Here is a 20,496-nt window from a genome sequence, read left to right as displayed (position 1 = left end):
CTCCAACACCACAGTTGAAAAGCATCAATTCTTCGGCACTCAGCTTTCTTTATAGTCCAACTCTCACATCCATACATGACTACTGGAAAAACCATAGCTTTGACTAGACCGTTTATTTAATTCCACTTTACTTAATTCTAACTAAATTTAGCCATTTAGAGGTTGTTTTTTTTTTTTAATCAAGTTTTCCCCTTTGGCTGTTAGATACAAATTAATACCTCTGAAAAATCGAAACATTTTCAAAATCCTCATTTATAGTGCTCAGAATCATGGGAGAACAGGTCTTTAAGGTAAAGATAAACTTTGAATGTGGGTATGTAATTAGAGATGTTATTTGAGTGGTTCTGAAATAGTGGAATTTTAGAATTAGGCTGCTTGGGAGCGTAATTGGTGATAACTTGCAAATATAGATGGGTTTCCTATCTCAGATTCCCTCAAAATACATGGCAGTAATAGATTGTTGCTTGGACTAAACAAGCCTAAATATGCCTATATGGCAGGCCACTTTGTAGAATCTGGAGGAAATTTATTTTCTGTTTTACCAAAAATGTATTTCTTGAGCATATAAGAATCTCCTAAACTACAGTGGTGAACTGGTTTTCAGGAAACCACAAAAGAGTTTACTTCAGATCTATTTTGGGGGCAGCTGAACAGATATTACAAATGCTAATATCAATGAAACAGTAGGAATAAGAACTACCATTTTTTCACAGTCTGATGACACACGTTGTACTAAATCATTTTCATATTGTACCTTTTGTTGGTTGCATTTTAACAAGAATGCAACAAAATGTTCATTAATATCTCCTTTGCTCAAACAGGAAGCCCAAGACCCAAGTCACATGAGTCACTTGTGCTTGAGCTGGGATTTACTCAGGTTCTATATGATTCGAGTTCCATATGGTTTTAAAGCTTGTCTCTTTCCAGGATTCCACCAGTACTCTTTTGAGATGTTCTTATAGTGTTTGTACTATTACTTAGAAATGTTACAAGGAAAGTTTATCTTTGAAGGTTGAATCACTGTCTGACATAGTGTTTTAAAAGCATTTACTGTGTGCAGTGAGTTCAGCACTGAGTGAAGTAGTAAGTGCTAGAAGGACTTGAATCATTAAGACTCAGCCCCTTCATTGGATGCATGTACATTCAGAGCCCCAGTTTTTCATGACAAGCAGATCTGATGAAACTTACTGAAGTTACTTTCTAACATTTAGTATAACTGTGAAATCATCATTAACAAATTTAAAAGGAAAAGTTGCTTAATGTAAGTGACTTAGCTAAGCCTCTTGGAGTTGTGAGTAGGAAAAACCTTATGAGTGAGAGTGATATAACTCAAAAGTGCTGTCAGTTAATTCTTTCTAGTGTAGAGTTGGGGATTATTTAAAATCTAGAGGAGATGTAGTTATCAGTGTTCATTTTCCTGCCTTTGATTCTTAGAGAACTTTTATTTGTTATTATTTTTTTGCATGAGTCTGTGAACACTTGGCTCTATTGTCTAAAACAAAATTCCTCAATGTAACCATTCAGATTATTATCACTGACCCTAAGCCTGCAAAAAATCACACTGAGGACAAGAATTTTTTTAAGTTCAATACAGCACATTATCCAAATTGTTCATGATCCAGAAAAGGTGACTAGCAACATGTTTAAAGATGTGTTCATGTCCCTATCTAGAAATCTTCTATTTGTAATCAAGAAGTAAGCACAAGTGTAGATAAATTATCACAATGATAAATCATTTTAAAAGATTATATTATGAATACAATTTCTAAGGGAAAAAATGAAATGCATGGCCCTATGTGGACATACTGTTTCCTTAACATTGCTATTCCTTATATATTAATAGTAAAGAGTCTTTTTAATAGCTTTATTAGATAGCATTCATATACCTTAAAATTCACCCTTTTAAAGTATACAGTGCAGTAGTTTTCAAGAAGTTCACAGCGTTGTGGAACTTTCATCACAAGCTACTTTCAGAACACTTTCATTAACCCTGAAAGGATGTACACTATAGCAGTCATTGCTCATTACCCCCACCCACTTCCAGCCCTGAGTGACTGGTCTACCTTCTATTTCTGTAGGTTTGCCTATTCTGGGCATTTCATATAAATACGGTCGTATAATTGTGATTTGTGGCTAGTTTCTTTCACGTAACATGTTTTACAGGTTCGTGCATGTTGTACAGCATGTATCAGCATTTCATTCCTTTTGTCACCAAACATGCCATTGTATGGCTGTTACCATCTGAATTAATATTTCCGTTTTATGACTGCTGTGAGTAGTGCTGCTGTAAGCAGTCATATACAAGCTTTCATGTGGACAAATGTTTTCTCTTCTCTTGGGTATACACCAAGGAGTAGAGTGAACTATGTTTAAAACATTTTAAGGAGCTTCCGCATTGTTTTCCACAACAGCTATACCATTTTACAGTTCTGCCAATAAACTATGAGGGTTCCAATTTCTCTACATCCTTGCCAACAGTTGTCATTGCCTGTGTGTGTGTTGATTATAGCTCTCCTAATGGCTGTGGAGTGCTTTTTCATTGTTTTAGTTTGTGTTTCTCTGATGGCTAATGATGTTGAGTATCTTTTTCATGTGTTTATTAGTTATGTATGTATAGCCTCTTTAGAGATATGTTTGTTCATATCCTGTGCCTATCTTTGAATTGATTTGTCTTTTTATTCTTAGTTGTAAGGGCTCTTTATATATTCTGGATAAAGTACCTCATCAGATGTATGACTTGCAAGTATTTTCTCTCATTCCAGTGGTCTTTTCACTTTCTTTCTTTCTTTTTCTAATATTTATTTGCCTGTGTCGGGTCTTAGTTGTGGCACCCAGGACCATTCATTACAGCGGGTGGTCTCCCTAGTTGTTGGCATGGTGTGCAGGCTTAGTTGCCCCCCAGCATGTGAGATCTTAGTTCCCCAACCAGGGCTCAAAAACAGGTCCCCTGCATTGTAAGGCAGAGCCCTAACCACTGGACTGCTAGTGGGAGTCCCTCTTTTAAATTTCTTAATGGTAGATTTTATTGCATTAAAGTGTAAAATTTTTATACTTTCCCATTTATCTGTTCTTTCTCTCGGTCCTAAACATTTACTACGATATTTTCTTCTAAGAATTTTATAGTGTTAGCTCTTACCTTGAGATCTTGATTTATTTTGAGTTAATCTTTGTATAGATATTCAACCTCATTCTTTTGCTTGTGGATACCCAGTGTTGCAGCACTGTTTTGTTTTGTTTTTTCAGCACTGTTTCTTGAAAAGACTTTTCTTCCCGCAGTGAAGACTTGAAACCCTTGTTGAAAATCAGTTGACCATAATTAGGTTTCAGTCTGGATTCTCACTTATATTTCATTGATCTCTATGTTCATCCTATGCAATACTGGTCTTGATTATTATAGCTTTGCATTATGATTTGAATTGGGAAATGCAAGTCCTCCAACTTTGTTCTTTTTCAGGGTGGTTTTAGGTATTCAGGATTCCTTGAATTCTATGCGAATTTTAAGATCAGCTTGTCAGTTTCTGCAAAGAAGCCTTGATAAGGATTGTTTTCTTCTTTATAGACCAATTTAAATATGTCACTGTTTTAACAATATTAAGCCTTCCAATTTATGAACAGGTGTTTTTCCATTTATTTAGGTCTTCAATTTTATTCAAAGATGTTTTTAGTTTTTAGGGTACAAATTTGCACATTTGTTAAATTGTACCAGTGTTTCATTTTCTTGATGCCATTTTGAATGAAATTGTTTTCTCAATTTCATTTTTAGAATATTCATTGCTGGTATATATAAATACAACTGCTTCTTGCATATTGATCCTGTATTACTTGAATAAACAAGCAGTAATACTTGAAGATCAACAGAGAAATTACTGTGAACCTAAGTCGTCAGAGAGCACCTCACAAAGGAGGTGGAGCTAGTCCTGCCTTGTAGGAGTTCTGAGATCTTAAGAAGGCAGTGAAGAGTTAGGAGCGCATATCAGCCAGAGGAAGTGGATTGAGCCAACGCAAGAAACTATGAACTAACTGAAATAGAACATTCCTTAAAGGCCTCTTGATAGCTAAACAGTGGAATCCAAACTTCTCTAGCCTGGCATTTAAAGCCCATTAAAAATCTTTCCCTCACCATTCCAGCCAGAGTAGTTAAGTTGTTGTCCTTCAGATACACCTCAACCCTTTCTGTCCTTTCTTACCTATTCCTTTCCACCTGATTCTTACTACATTTGATATGATGAAATCCTAAACCACCCCCACATCCTCAGTGATTACTCCCTGCTCTGAAACTTCATGATCCTTCATGATTATAAAAGCAGTTGGGAAAAAGTTACAAACCTGCCACCCAGAGGATACACTTTATATGATGATGAATATTTTTTAATGCATTTTATGAACAGATATAGATTCATTTAGGGACTTTAACATGTGATACTTTCCAGCTCTGAAATCTTATGATTCTCCTTATGCCACTAAAGAAATCAATGTGTGTGTGTGTGTGTGTGTGTGTGTGTGTGTGTGTGGTTTTTTTAAGTCATCAAATTATGGTGGTAGTGTGTGTGGTTATTTGACTCACAGTCAGATTAGTTTAAGTATATGGTCAAAGATTTCCCACCTCTGATGCTGAGCAGTTCCATTTAGAAAGATCCTTTAGGCCACATAGAGCCCCATAATGATTCTTTGAAGCAGAAGCTTGGTTCCAGTATATATACTCTAGATTAGAATGAGAGTCCAATTCAGCACAGTGAAAACTTAAATTACTTATTTGTAGAAAACTTCCTTTACTTCTCCATACTCTCGTTAAGGATACAGGTCCTGAGCTAGAAAGTCTTTTCTGAAGGTAGAATGTAAATTCATGCACTGAAAAGGGTGGGAGCCTTAAAATTATTGCTGTATAGTTTTCACAACAAAGTTATTTTAATTATTACTAAAAAATTACTCGCTACAAGTGAAAGAATTAGTCTCTGATAGCTTCCCACATAGCTCAGCTGGTAAAGAATCCCCCTGCAATGCAGAAGATCCCAGTTTGATTACTGAGTCTGGAAGTTCCCCTGGAGAAAGGCATAGCAACCCACTCTAGTATTCTTGCCTGGAGAATCCTCGTGGACTGAGGAGTCTGACAGGCTACAGTCCAGGGGGTTGCAAAGAGTCAGATACAACTGAGCGACTAGGTGCGCACATGTGCAATTAAAGAAATAGGAAAAGTAACCAGAGGGTTTTCTGTTTGTTTGTTTGTTTTTTAATTGTTATTGTTTGTTTCTTTTTTGAGAGCTACCATCTCTTACCAGTAAATAACTCAGTTTTAGGTTCTACATATTGTATACCAACAAACATTCTGGAGGTTTTCTTATTACTTTTTTTTTTTTTTTTTTTGCCATGCGGGATCATAGTTCCCTAACCAGGAATCAGACCCATTCCCCCCTGCAGTGGAAGTACAGAGTCCTAACCGCTGGACCACCAGGAAATTCACTTTAAAAAAAAAAAGGAGAGTTTTCAGAGCAGTAAAATTGTTTTCAGTTTTCCTAGGAAGATTGAACTGGAAACAATATCAGTCAAGGCTTCTTCAAAATAAAAATTGGTAATTTTAAATGCCTAAGAAAGTATAGTGAAGTGTTTACATAAACTCATTAAAAACTTAAAGCCCACAGAGCAGTGTTGTGTCTCGTTGTTCAGGCATGTCTGTTCACTCTTAAGTTGATAATATTTTGTTCCTTTACTCTGAGAAGGAATTATAATTTGTTCCCTCACTTGGCGTCAGCTTTGGCATTTCTTGGCTAAAGAGTAGTTTCACGGTGGCAGCCATAAAAATTGATGAATGAATTATATTCTCAGAAGAAACCTATAATCTCTGCGTACTGTCCAATTGCAATAAAGTACGTTCCTTATGCACCTTTTGAAGTAGAAATGATCAAACCATGAGCCCAGGGCTTCAAAGTGCCAGTTTCCTGCTGATTGGCTTTTCATAAACTTGGATATTTACAAATAGAAACTGTTTCTCTTACCTGAGTAAAAAGCAGAATTATTAATTAGGTTAGTACCTAGAAATTTCAACCCATAACTCACAAGTTATTTGAAGGAATAGTGGTCTCTTCTCAGATATTTATTATAATGCTTCAAGATTAAAGGAGCTGTCGTCATGACTCCTGCTATTGAATTTAGTGGAACTTTTCCCATCTGAGTAATTAAGAACTTGCTGCTCATTTGTCCCATTCAGTTCTATGAAATTAAGATAGTGATTTTATTTTTCTAATTTTGTCCCATTCTTTCCACTCCAACCATTTCTTCCTACACACTGCGTTTCAGTTACATAATTCTTACTAAAACAGCATCTGTCATGTTCAAGACATTTTATATTTGTTCATTTGTCCATTCTGTAAATATTTATTTAGTGCCTGATCTGAGCCAGGCAGTCTCGACTCTGAGCTCCTGCAGCTAACTGTGCCTGCTGTCTGTAGCCTGCTCCTCTCCTGGATCTGTCCTTTAGTTGTCCTTTCTTAGTTCCCAGTCTTTGCTTTGTACCCCGTATCTCACCCTGCTCTTAGAAAAGGGTCTGATGAGAGTCACTTACTATGTAGTTGGGTGTAAGTCATTGTTTTACCTATCAAGAGGCCTTTTACATTTTGGCTTTTCCTATAAATGTGATAGAAAAACTGCTTTTCAGAGAGCTGAAGAGGTTGCTCAGCTGGTGTTGGGGTTATTGAAGAGGTAGAGTGCCCCCTGCTGGTCCCTTTGAAATCTCACCAAATGAATGGCCTTCTGCCTTTCCCTCCCGCCATCGTGCTATCCATGCTGCTTCTACCTCCAAGGCAGTGCAGCTGTCCCTCCTCCTGCATGAACTGCCTGTAACTCACCCTCAGTGTGCAGCTCAGCCATGTTCTACTGATACATCCTCCCTAAAGGTCTTCCCATGCCTGTTCATTCTTAGGCTATTCAGTTTCTGTGCTATTCATTCTCCTTCTGAGTTCCTCTGCTATACGTAGTCACCATCGGTGAGATTAGCACTTAATTGTGCTTTGTTTTTTAATATAATTATTTTTAAATATAAATTTATTTATTTTAATTGGAGGCTGATTACTTTACAATATTGTATTGGTTTTGCCATACATCAACATGAATCCTGTGCTTTGTTTTAATTAGCTCATTTCCTTTTCCCTGGCTCTAGTGTAATTTCCAAAAACATTGATCATCTTGTCATTTTCCATTTGGACAGTGCCTCTCAAAGAGACACCCTTGGCATTCAGTGAATACCTAAATAGAAATGAGAACATGCCTAGGCCCATATGTATAAGTATATTGCATCTAGTAACATTTTGCAAAATAAATTCATCCTTCATTAGAAAAGGGTAACATGTCCAGCTTTAGGGCATTATTAAAATTTCTTTTTAAAAGGAGAAAAAAGTCAGCAGCCATTTTTTTTTTTTCGATAAATGCTAATGTCTGAGGAAACTTTTGATTTTCTACTTCTTAACAGGTGGTTTGTTCTGGATGCAGAAACCAGAGATCTGGTTTCTATCCACACAGACGGGAATGAGCAGCTCTCGGTGATGCGCTACTCAGTAGGTAGGCAGGTTTACTCCACTCCAGGGGGCATTTACGGCTTTTCTCAGTCACTATGTATTTTCACTTCCAGTAATGCTGACTACTTCATTCTCTGCTCTCTACAGTTGCTAAGTATTGAATATGTTTCCCCAACAGTAGGTTCAATTCTGCTGTAGGAAACTGCAAAAGATCTGCTAAAGTTAAACAGTATTCTAAATCATCAAGCAAACATAAATTTAGAACAAACTGTTACAACTGCATTTGCAGTTGAAAGCAGGATATAGAGCAATCAAATATCTTTCTTTTTTGAACTACACCTACTTAGAATTTTCAATAGGTATTAGGCTGAATGTTAATAAATTTAGCAATCTTTTCTTCATATATAAGAGGATATAAAACAAATTGTAATAATATCCAAAGAATACAAATTTTATAGGCCCTTCAAGTTCTTTAAAAAAATCTCTAGTTTGCCTTTCACTGTTTACATAGGAATGATTGGTTTGTTAATTAGATAAAATACCCAGCAACTCACTATAAGAATGTGATCAATTCATTTAGCTACTTTGAGTAATTCTTTTCTATTTTATTCAGAATGTTTATTAAGTTCCCAACACCTTTTTCCCTGTATTAATATGGTTTTAATCCACACAGTTCAAGTGACATTTTCTTATATTCAGAAATGTATTCCAGTAGTTGTTGAATCAGCGTGAAATCGAAATGATCTTTTTGATGGCTTCTAAGACATTTCAAAGGAAGCCGAGAACGCTCTTCTCTGTGTTGAACAAGGAAGGAAAAGTATTTGCTTTGAGCTATAAGCTTGGCAAGAGTTATTCTGAAGAAGAAAAGGTTACCTTTTCTGTTTTACTTTGGCTTTTTTCAGTGCTATAATAGCAAATAACTGCTCAAATTTAGCATTTAAAACCCCAAGATCAAATGAACTTTATTGACCGTCTGTTATGTGAGTACAGCGGAGGAGATGATAGAAGAGAATGCTGTCCCTTCCCAAGAGAACCTACCCCGTAACTGGAGAGATCACATGTCCCCGGTTGAAATGAGCAGTTGTACGCTCTGCTTGCTATATGAATCCTGTATACTTAAACCTATAAAACCAGGTTAACCTCCTTGGGCCTAGTCTGTAGCTAACTAGAAGGAGAAGAAGCTAAGGTCCGAGTCCAAGGCCCATGGAGCATTTCCAGGAAGGGATTGTGCACTTGACTAGATGACCGTTTGGTTTTCAAGTATGTTTAGTGATGGAAGGAGTCATTCATTAAACACCAAATAATAATTAATTTGATGAGATTTAACAACATTTGTAAAATATCATTTGGTATCGGTCCAGTAAAGTGATTGTAAATAAACCTGTCAGTGTATTTCTCTATTCGACATTTTTTCCTGTTTCATTCTAGATGGCACCCTCCTGGCTGTAGGATCTCATGACAACTTCATTTACCTCTATGCAGTCTCAGAAAATGGAAGAAAGTATAGCAGACATGGAAAGTGCACTGTAAGTAGTAAAGGGGAATAAATTGGCCTATAAAATTGTTGGAAGATTTTACTTTGTAAAAAGAGTTAAATGTTTGCATTGATGTATCGCCTTTAAACTTGGGAGATTGAACTTCGGTCTTTCTCTTTGAAAATTGACATTGCCTGACAGCAGAATTTTGCAGTGCACTTGAAGTTCTAGAAAGATTTCTTCTTTGATGAAAGTTTAATACTTGTCTCTCTCTAACTGCTAGTTTTAATGCAGTTTCTGATATCAAAGCTACTTCCTTAGGAAATCCTTAGAAAATAATGCTTTTTTAAGATGAAGTGAGTCAGGAATGGAAGGGTATCTCTCAGGTTTCAAGCTCAGTGTCCCATGATCCTACCCATCCTCGACACTGCAGTTTCGTTTTCATGTGACCTCTGGAGCACTAAACAGAACATAATTTATATGAAGAACAGAAGCATACTTTCTTTAGTTTACTGCATTTCTGATTGATGAGTTTTATCATTGTAAGATGAAGTTTAGGTTCGGTTACAGACATACTGAGTACATATCTTATCGCAGGCAGTTTGCTAACTCAGGAAGCGTTCCAGGCACTGGGAATACACCTAAGATTTGTTCATTGTCCTCTAAAAGTACATATTCAAACTGAGGACAGAATGAAAAAGGCAGGAGGTATAGCATAGTGGTTATGGGGATAAACTTTGGATTGAACTACCTGGATTTTAACTCTCATTTCACTACTCACAAGTGTGACCTTGGGCAAGTTATTTAAAACCTTCTACTTCAGTTTTCTCATTTATAAAGTGAATTTAGTAGTACTTTCTACTTCATTGGATTGAAACAAGGCATATAAAATACTTGTAATAGTGTTGGGCAAATAAATGTACTCAATATGTGTTAACTATGGTTTTTATAGAAAAGGAGGTGGTTTGGTAACATGTTAGCAATCAATTTAGGATTAGCAAATTACTTGATGAGTTAGTAGCACAGATTCTTCAACAGTCTTTACCACAGAAGAATGTTAGGACAATGAATAAAAGAATGAGTTTTTAAAAGCAAATACATAAGTAAAACCCAGGCCATTTACTATTCAGAGAAGAGACTTACTGCCTTTTTTGGTTTATTTTCTTTTTTCTTGCGGGGAGAGCATATTTTGTATCATGTGCCAAAACCAGCCAATAAACTGATCTACAGGCAACCTTGTAATTTTATAATTTACCCAAAATATTTTTATTGACTGACAAAAATTATAAATCGTTATCCATTAATTTATTTAAAATACATCTTTTAATCAATTTATTATCTTAATAGTTGGGATATGGAATAGTAGAGTAACAGTGTATCATTGTATATAGCATATCGAATGTTCCACTGAAAGGGATTTGCAGACTACTTAAGTTTACCCTACCAGGCACCAGCATTTTCTTAATTATTTTTTACCTCAGCCTGTTTTTAAAAGTCCATGTCTTAATAAGTAGAGTAATATCAAATATAATGTAATCTTGTGGAATCATAAAATTCTACAGTAGCACGTTAGCTCAGACCTCATTTTACAGACCAAGAGCCTGAGTTTCAGTCTTCAGAGAAGGTAAGTGGCTTGTCCTGATCGCATCTTGACATAATGGCTGATCTGGGGCCTGAACCCTGTTCTCCTGACTCTTAGTAGAGCAGACTGCTCGAGGTACAGAAATGCCTCAGATCTGTTAACAGTGTGTGGGAGTGTGCTCTGCTCTGACAGCGCAGCACCTGGTGCAGGAAGAGCGGCGTGTGACACCAGCAGTGAGATGACCTTGGAAGTGTTGAGAAGTGGCAGGTTTACCAATCGCATGACACTGAGTTAGCCTTCTCCAGTTAGGCAGCTTGTATCTTCAGAGCGTATGAAAGTATTATGTTGAAATATCTTTAAGAACTGTGGAATTTTATAATACTTTTTGGGGCTATAATGAAAGGCTCAACCACTCTGCTTTTCTAATTATCTTCTGTTCTGTGCTTTGCTTCCAGCTCTCACTCCTCCTTGCTGTCTGCTTCCACCAGCTGCTCTTATAACCTCATGTCTGCTTTTATCTGTTGTCTACTATGATATAGGACAGAAAAGGTTGGGCTAATGCTGCCTGGCCACTTTCTAGGTTGCAACTTTAGGCAAGTTAATTTCTGAATCTTAATTCTTAAAATTGGAGATTATAATAGTTCCTGCTTTTATAGGATTGCTGTAAAGATTTTAAATGTGTCAACTGGACCTACTCTCAAAGTTCCAAACACAAATGCTATTTTCTGTTTTGTTTCCAGTATTTCCTGTTATTGCTAGTTAACATTTAAGTGACCCTGTAGCTTCAGAAACATACTGGGCTTAGAACTTTAGGAAGTGTCCCTCTAATAAATTATAAGCAGGCAGCTGAAACTGTCCCTGAGTGCCAACATAGTAGCTTTCTGTTTGACTGAAATTACCGCATGCCTTTTAACACTGCTACTCCAAGATTTGAGCCCAGGAGAAAGAATGTGTATTCAAGTTGCAGTGATGTACTAAAAAAGCATTACAAATAGGTAAGAATTGCTGGTAAAATGTTTCTTTTTTGGTCAGGATTTTGGTAAATGAAAATATATATACAAAGAGAAGAGTAAAAGACTTCTAAGCTGTCTACCTGGAAATCAGCAAGAAAATTTCCCATAATACTAATGCTGTATATATTTCAATATTACTATAACAGGAATTCTATTGCAGTCCTTTGTGGCTTAAACAAATGGGGGTTATGTTTTCATTTAAAAGAAGTCACCAGGGACTCAGGATTCTTCTTTCTTTCTGCTCCCATCATCCTCAGTATGGTGCTGCTGGAATTCCAGTCATCATGTCCTGGTTCCAGGAAGAATCAGAGCCAGGGGAAAAAAGACATTCTTCCTCCTAAGGCAGTTCTAAAGTTTCCCTAGTAGCCCCACTCAGTGACTTCTCCCACCCATAACTGCAAAAGAGGTTAGCAAATACAGAGTTTTAGCTGGGCACTGAAAAGGAGATTGTGGAATGGATAAATATACTTTACATATCTACACTCTGAAGATTGAGTTAGAAAGGCTGATCCTCTGGAAATTAGCTTTCTCTCAAACCAGCAAAGCACATCAAAAATGTAATGGGGGAAAAAAATCCTAGTTGCAATAATAACAAAAACTGTGGATGCTTTGAGAATAGACTTAGCAAGAAAAGCACAGGAAGCTATGTGAAACATGGCCGAAATACAAACTAAGGACTGAAAAATAGACATAACGTATTTCTGGAAGAAAAGACTTGACAAAATATCTGTTCTCTACAAATTAGTCTCTAAATTTGATGCACTCTTACTTAAATTTTCATGATATTTATGAGCTTGATAAAATCGTTCTAAAGTTCATCTGAGATTTTCCACATTATAAAACTATCACAGTTGGCTGGGAATAATAGGTAGATAGCCTAATGGAACAGAGAAGAGAGTCCAAAAACAGATCTCCGTTTATATGGAAATTCACTAGATAATACAAGAGGTATTTCAAATCAGTAGAGTAACAATGGGCTCTTCTCAGCCTGCATTGTTCAGCATCACAGCTACTAATGGCAACTTTATGAAATTAACTACAGTTCAGTTCCCTGGGAACACTGGCCACATTTTGAGTACTCAGGAGCCACAGGTGCTGGGTGCTACTGCATTGGACTGCACAGATACACATGTTTTCATCACTGCAAAAACAAAGATCCGTTGTATGTCACTGCCCTAAATAGTGATTCCGTCGTGTCTTGACTCTTTGCGACCCTATGGACTGTAGCCTACCAAGTTCCTCTGTCCTTGGAATTGTCCAGGCAAGAATACTGGAGTGGGTTGCCTCCAGGGGATCTTCCCCACCCAGGGGAACCTGTATCTCTTACGTCTCCTGCATTGGCAGGCAGGTTCTTTACCACCAGTCAGGACCTGTTAAATAATAGAAAATTGATTCTTTGGGGAGTGTCATTGGGCTCGCTAAGAATCAGATCCCTCAACACTTGGCACCTGTTGAAAAACTGCCATGAGCTTTTCAAATATCCACACCAAGAAAGCCCCCTGTTAACAAATCTGCTTCATTGTCAGACTCACCATGGCTTAGCATCATGGCCCCCTGACCGACCAGCATCCACCTGGACACCTACTTAGGAAAAATTTAGTGCCCTATGAACTCAAGGCCTCGGTACTTTTTTTGAAAACTAATCAGATAATATTAATCTATAGCCAGGGTTGCGAAGCACTGATGTAGGTGATGACATTCTGTGTGATTAACAAAAGATTTAGCTGAAATATTTCAGACTTTTCCAGAGTGTATTCTCAGGCACCATCACTTGTGGTTGTTACTTTGGTTACACCATGCAGCTGCTTAAAGGCACTAATGAACACACCAGCTTAGAAGACTCTTCTCTTCTGGGAGGTATACTTATTTGCTCCCAACCATGTCTTGCCTATGGGGGGACATTTGAGGGGATTTTCCCCCAACGTATGCGTGTGTCTTTGATGGCCTGCGAGTTAGATGAGACAAGGACACTCTGAAGTGGAAGCTGGGAAGGCAGCATCATAGATTCCTAGCTGAAAGTCACATCGCATCTTTGCTGCTTTATTGGATTCCATATCAGGGGAAAAATACTTTGTTTTCCAGTATGAATTGATAGCTTACTAAATTTGGGGGCTTTTCCTACTCAAGTTCTTTGTGAGAATTTACTTGATATTTAGATTTTTTTACCATCTAAATACGTGTCCAACACAGATGTGAATTAAATGAATGTTAAGTATCCATACAGTGCTTTTGATTCTTTTCTAAGTAATACTATTAAAGTCCCTTCAGGGAGATTCAAACAGTATTTTTAAGCACTATGTTAGGAGGAATGCTTCCTGGAGGACAGTGGTTTGCCGTGATTAGTTAAATCCTTCATTCGTGTAGTGCCAGTGTTCCTATCTTAGAAGCTTGGCTTCTCTGGATGCCAGCCAGGCATCAGAGTGATGAACCCTGTGAAGAAGATGTGAGATCCCATCCTTCTGCCATTTTCAGAAAATATCCACAAACCATAGACATCTTACTGGCATTGATTTCTTGTTAAGTTGGGACGTCTCCCACATGCCTAGCAAGTAATTCCTAACCTGTTTGCTGACATACCACCTAACCTCCAGTGACTTCAGGAAGCTTCATGGTTCTCAAGTTCACGTAAATTCATTTAGATGTATAAATGTGGGTATTTTCCATACAGCACTGTGGCAGATTATAACGCCAGGGAGGTTTTAGGACATGTCACTGAACTGCAGAAGGCTCCAGGAATAATTAAAATACTCTGTGTAAGTCATTAAAAAGTATTTTGAATTTATTAGTGTTTTTTTAAAAGTGTATTTCGGCTGTGCTGAGTCTCCGTTGCCGCACAGGCTCTCCTCCAGCAGGGGCTGCCGGGCTTGGGCTCCTCACTGCAGAGGCTGCTCTTGTGGATCACAGGGTCTCGGCCTCTCAGGCTGCGGTGATTGTGCTTCCCGGGTCTAGAGCACAGGCTCGGTAGTTGCGGTGCCTGGGTTTAGTTGCTCCGAGGCATGTGGGGCTTCCAAGATCAGGGATCAAACCCATGACTGCTGCATTGGCAGGTAGATTCCTTACCACGGTGCCACCAGGAAAGCCCCTGAATTTATTAACTTTAAAAATACAAGCCATGTGAGCAGAAAGCTAGGAATTCAAAAAGTACAATCAAAATTATCAGTAACTGTTCTAATACAGTATAGCCGATAAGTGATCTTGAGTCTCTGTTGGCTTTAGTGTAAACTGTAAGACGTATGTGATCTATCCGCAGTAGTTGATTGAAAATCATCAAATGCTTACATGTGAAGCCAGCATAATATGGCACCTTACGAATTTTTTGTTTGAATTCCCAGTGTTAGTAAAACCTAAGCAGAAAAAGATCTATCTTTTTGTATAAAGAGTCAGATAGATGATTAATTATTGGATCTAGTTGATCAGAGGGAGTGTGCTATTGGGTAACTTTTTCCCCAGCATATTCTTTGGAGATAGGAGTTTTTTAGGGGATCTCCACATGCCATGGGTACTCAAGAAACTGACCAGGAAAATTGTACTCTTCTTTTATACAACCTGGAACCAAGATTTCATTCTCAAAAATGGAGTCACTCTAATTAGGGCCACTAGTGACTTGAAATAAGGCCCGAGGTTGTAGTGTCTGTTTCAGCGCCCTCTGAGACTGTCTTCCCTGGAAGTGTAGCGCTGGTCGTGCTCGGTGATGGCATCCAAGTGGAGGCGCCAGCAGGGCACTCCCGGGTTCCGGGTGCTTACCCTTCCCACTGTGGTCAGTTCTCTTCAGTCCCACAGTTCTGGCTCCCAACCAAAGACCTGCTCCAAACCGTAAGCCTCATTTAGTTCCAGAGGCCGTGATACTGCTCTGCTTCAGGAATTCCCAGTGAATGGCTACCAAGAAGACAGTGTTAACTGTGAGACTACTTATCATTCATTCAGAACTCTTAAGTACATTCTAATGATTGATGTGTTACTTCCTAGGGACATTCCAGCTATATCACACACCTTGACTGGTCCCCAGACAACAAGTATATAATGTCTAACTCGGGAGACTATGAGATCCTGTACTGTAAGTATGAATGCTCACATACAGCTGAGGTGTGTCTGTCGGGGGGTAGTAAAGAGCAGGCTCCGTGAAGTCTGAGATGTGCAGCACTGCACAGCGCCCCTCTAACCTGACGCAGCACTTGAAGCCGGCCAAGGACTGAGAATCTCAAAGTAATCAGTTCATTCAAATGTCATAAGAAATTATTCAGGGAGACTGATCCTGCTCTGGATGGTTCTGTATTTAACAGCTCTTCCTGGAGACAGGAAGGAGTATAATGGATGGGTATTTATGCTTTTTAAAGAAAAAGAAATAACTTCAGTAGGAAAGCTTATCCTTCTGTGTGTGCGTGAGTGTTCATTGCATCCAACTCTTTGTAACCCCATGAACTGTAGCCTGCCAGGCTCCTCTGTTCCTGGAGTCTTCCAGGCAAGAATACTGGAGTGGTTTGCCATTTCTTACTCCAGGGGATTTTACTGACCCAGGGATCTAAAACCATGGTAAACACTTTGTTTTCCTTTCAACTGTATCTTAATATGTTTCAGTGTATGGATTATAAATACACGTAAATATGGCTAGTTTGAATCAAGATGCATTTTCAAATCCATTTGTACACAAGCACTATGAATATACTTCCTGTTTCTAAATTTAAAGGGGACATTGAACATGGCTGCAAACTGATGAGAAATCGATCAGAATGTAAGGACATCAATTGGACGACATACACCTGTGTGCTAGGCTTCCAAGTCTTTGGTAAGGACATTGCACTCGATGGGAAAATCGGTCTGGTGCTGTTTTTGTGTGTAATACCTAAATTTCTAAATGAAAAACAGTCTGCATGTATTCTTTTTTTATTGAAGTATAGTTGAATTACAGTGTTAATTCCTGCTGTCTGTCAGAATGATAGTTATTCATACACGTACATTCTTTTTCATACTCTCTTCCATTATGGTTTGTTCCAGGATGTTAATGTAGTTCCCCATGCTGCACAGTAGCACCTTGTTTATCCATTCTGCATGCACCAGTTTGCATCTGCTGATCCCACGCTGCCAGGCCAGCCCTCTCACACCCCTCTCCCTTGGCAACCACCAGACTGTTCTGTGTCTGTGATTCTGTTTCATAGACAGGTTCAATCTGTCATATTTTAGATTCCACATATAAGACATCCTAATGGCGTGTGTCTCTCTCTTTGACTTCATTCTGTTTCATAGACAGGTTCAATCTGTCACACTTTAGATTCCACATATAAGTCACCCTAATGGTGTATGTCTCTCTCTCTGGCTTCCTTCATTTAGTACTACATGTGCTCTTTTGTGTTAACTGCTATTAATGTCCAGTTCAGAGAAGTTAAATATATTAGGATTGAACCACTACAAGGTTTATTCTCTACAGAATCCATTGGCCCCTAATAAATATAAGACAATTAGAAGGGAAAGACATTTACAGATTATTATAGATTGCCTTTTGTGTTTTTTCCTCCAGGTGAAAATTGAAGCTTTCAAATTAGTAAAAAGCATTTTCAAAATAACCGCTTTATTATCACATAGCGTATACAAAGTGTACAATCTGGTTATTTCAGCATATTCACCAGATTGTGCAGCCATCATCACTGTTGAATTTTATACCATTTTCATCACCCAGAAAGAAATTCTCTGCCCGTGAGCAGTCACTCCCCTACCTCACCCTTCCACAACCTCCCAGCAACCACTGATCTCTTTTAATGATTCACATACTCAGGACAGTTCATATAAATGGAATCATACAATACGTGATTCATGAAACTGACTCCTTTCCTTTAGCACAAGGTGTTCAGGGTTCATCGTGTGGTAGCATGTATCAGTACTTCATTGTGGCTGAATATCTCCGTGTACAGCTGTATCACAGTTTATCATCAACTGATGGACACTTGGGTTGTTCCCACTTTTCAGCTATTATAAATAATGCTGGTATGAGCGGGAACCTACAAGTTTTAGTGTAGACGTGTTTTCATTCTCTTGGGTGTATACCTAAGAGTGGATTCGCAGGGTCAAATGGTAATTCTGAGTTAACCTTTTGAGGAACTTCTGGACTGTTTCCCATAGCGGCTGCACCACTGTCATTCCTACCAGTGGTGTGCCAGGGTTCTTTCTCTGCGTGGTTGTCAACAGCTGGTGGTGGTTTTGCATGTGGTGTCCAGCTTTCCCACTACCATTGGTTGATATGTGAAGGCATTCTCAGTAGACATTATTTAAAGATAAAATGTGGAGATCATTCCTAATACGATATTTTGAACATTTCTAGAAATCTGTCCTTTGACAGTTTTCTCAATCTTTGCCAGACTGTAGGATTCCTTCTGAGAAAGTTAGGATTAAAAAGAGATGGTATACTCTGTAATTAGAATTCTGGATATGGATATGGCACCAGTACCTAACTGCTACTGCTACTGCTAAGTCGCTTCAGTCGTGTCCGACTCTGTGCAACCCCATAGACAGCAGCCCACCAGGCTCCCCCGTCCCTGGGATTCTCCAGGCAAGAACACTGGAGTGGGTTGCCATTTCCTTCTCCAGTGCAGGAAAGTGAAAAGTGAAAGTGAAGTCGCTCAGTCGTGTCTGACTCTTAGCGATCCCATGGACTGCAGCCCACCAGGTTCCTTCGTCCATGGGATTTTCCGGGCAAGAGTACTGGAGTGGGGTGCCATTGCCTTCTCCAACCAGTACCTAAAGCAGTACCCAAAATAGGAGGGTTTTTTCCCTTATCAGTGTATCTCTGCCTTCTGAGAGCTGGACTCTCTCCACCCTAGTGGTAGAGCTGAACATTTCTTTATGCAGTGTGCATTAGAAAAAATAGTCCATTATAAGTACTTGTTCTAAACTAATTGCTGTAGAGATGTAGAAGCCAACTAAGTAAGCTTGGAAGAAATTAAAATAATCCTGACAAGTCCGTAAACAAGTTCATTATTCTGGGTGAAACTGAAGCAGTGGCCAATAGGTAGTAACTTACCTGGTTATTTTAATGACTCAATATTTAATTATTAACAGATGTCAATTAACGTATTGACTAGAGACATACTAATACATGTTTTGTTACTCAAATGTTATTGACCAGAGATGTTCCAGTATTCACTTACCTAACAAATCACTGGCTATAGGCATTAGTTTCTGCAAAAATTACCTGGTCAATAATGTGTTAAGAAGTGTTTTGTCTTTACCAAATTAAACCCCTCCTCCCCCCCAAAAAAAAATGTTCTCTAGGGCAGTATTGAACTAGAGGAGGCCAGCTTCTCAACTCTTACATGTTATTTTTAGTCTAGTAGGGATTTGTGCTAATCATGTTGAACATCACCAGTGCCTCAGGATGATTCAGAATAATTAAATTTGCTGTGTCGACTTTTGGACATAAATAATAGTTCCAGGAAAATTCTATGGATAGGCGTGATAGACTAGTGGATTATGACCTATGCATTTCCATTAAGAAAGAAAAAGTTTTTTTTTTTTAAAAGTGCCTGCCTGAAAAGGAGCAGTGAAAAAGTATGTAAATTTTCGACTGCCCAGAGTCTACTTTGCAGAATTAGTGCCCGGGTTGTTTCTGCACTCTGATACAGAAGTAACAGATTTCCCTTCCAGCTAGAAACTTTCAGGAGCTTATTGCCCGGTTGAAACAAGCTATATTTATGAGCCCCACCTGCTGGTTACTAGTGAGTACTTTTGAGTCTTAAATTTTCAGTCTTGAGGTTATTTCAGTTTATTATTAGTTAGATTTCAGATAAAATTTCATTTGAATGAAGTATTGAGGCACTAAGAAATCTATAAGGGAAATTCAGCAGCTAGGAGTCTGAACACAGATGAAAATTAATAAGTTTCTAAAATAAACATATGTAGCGTGGCACTTGTATTTTTCAGACTAATTTTTCTAACAGTGCACCCCCCGCCATGTTTCCATATCAAAGGTGTCTGGCCAGAAGGATCTGATGGGACGGATATCAATGCACTGGTGCGATCCCACAACAGAAAGGTGATAGCTGTTGCTGATGACTTTTGCAAAGTCCATCTGTTTCAGTATCCCTGCTCCAAAGCAAAGGTAAAACCAACTTAATAAGGACGAGTGTTATATTTAGGGCCTTTTGTTTGGGGGATAATTTTGTGTCAATGGTGGGAAAGTATTTGTAGGGTTGCTGATTACTTTCCAAAATGCTAGAGTGCACAGGGAGCGTGAACAGGCCATCTGTGAGCGTCCATGCAGACAGTGCCCGTCCTTCCCTTCATTGTGGTGAAAGAGAAGACACTTGATGACGTTTCACTCGTGGTTTTTTTTTTTTTTTTCATTTTGATATCTTAGCAGTTTTATATTTCTTCCAAACATATTAAAATATTTTATTTTTGATACACGATCAACATTATAAGACTCCTAAACCATCTATAATCCTACCAACCTAGTAAATTCTCCTCTAGCTATCTCAGAATAGTCACTAAACTCGTAACAAGTATACCAACCTGACATCCAGAAGAGACATTTTTTAAACATAGTCCAGAAGTACAACTGTCCAGTTACGTTGTTTCCCACATCCTGCTGCTAAGTCGCTTCAGTCGTGTCTGTGTCCGACTCTGTGCAACCCCATAGACGGCAGCCCACCAGGCTCCCCCGTCTCTGGGATTCTCCAGGCGAGAACACTGGAGTGGGTTGCCATTTTCTTCTCCAATGCGTGAAAGTGAACTCGCTCAGTCGTGTCTGACTCTTAGTGACCCCATGGACTCCAGCCTACCAGGCTCCGTCCATGGGATTTTCCAGGCACACATAAATAGGTATTAAAAGGAAATTTGCTGCTAGCTTTCTTCTTCAGCCAGTGATCTGTGGTTTTTTAGATTGTTTCACAAGCTGAATTGGCCTTCCTAACCTAGTCTCCGTTGCTGTGAGT

The 20,496-nt window shown here is 38.6% G+C and overlaps 1 protein-coding gene across 4 annotated transcripts in view; it reads left to right on the top strand.

The window, feature by feature from the left end:
• EML4 (EMAP like 4) overlaps positions 1-20,496 on the top strand; it is a 148,832-nt gene that overhangs the window by 125,451 nt on the left and 2,885 nt on the right. For all 4 annotated transcript variants that reach the window (XM_069583487.1, XM_069583484.1, XM_069583485.1 and 1 more), the window contains 5 exons: positions 7,460-7,548; positions 8,934-9,031; positions 15,542-15,629; positions 16,260-16,358; positions 19,531-19,661. In XM_069583487.1, coding sequence (XP_069439588.1) covers positions 7,460-7,548; positions 8,934-9,031; positions 15,542-15,629; positions 16,260-16,358; positions 19,531-19,661 — 505 coding nt within the window. The remainder of the gene's footprint in view (positions 1-7,459; positions 7,549-8,933; positions 9,032-15,541; positions 15,630-16,259; positions 16,359-19,530; positions 19,662-20,496) is intronic.

The sequence above is a fragment of the Ovis canadensis genome, chromosome 3 (assembly GCF_042477335.2).
Source record: "Ovis canadensis isolate MfBH-ARS-UI-01 breed Bighorn chromosome 3, ARS-UI_OviCan_v2, whole genome shotgun sequence".
In the NCBI taxonomy this organism is placed as follows: domain Eukaryota; kingdom Metazoa; phylum Chordata; class Mammalia; order Artiodactyla; family Bovidae; genus Ovis; species Ovis canadensis.
Note: the sequence above shows the minus strand (reverse complement) of the source record. Positions and strands in the feature narration are given on the sequence as shown.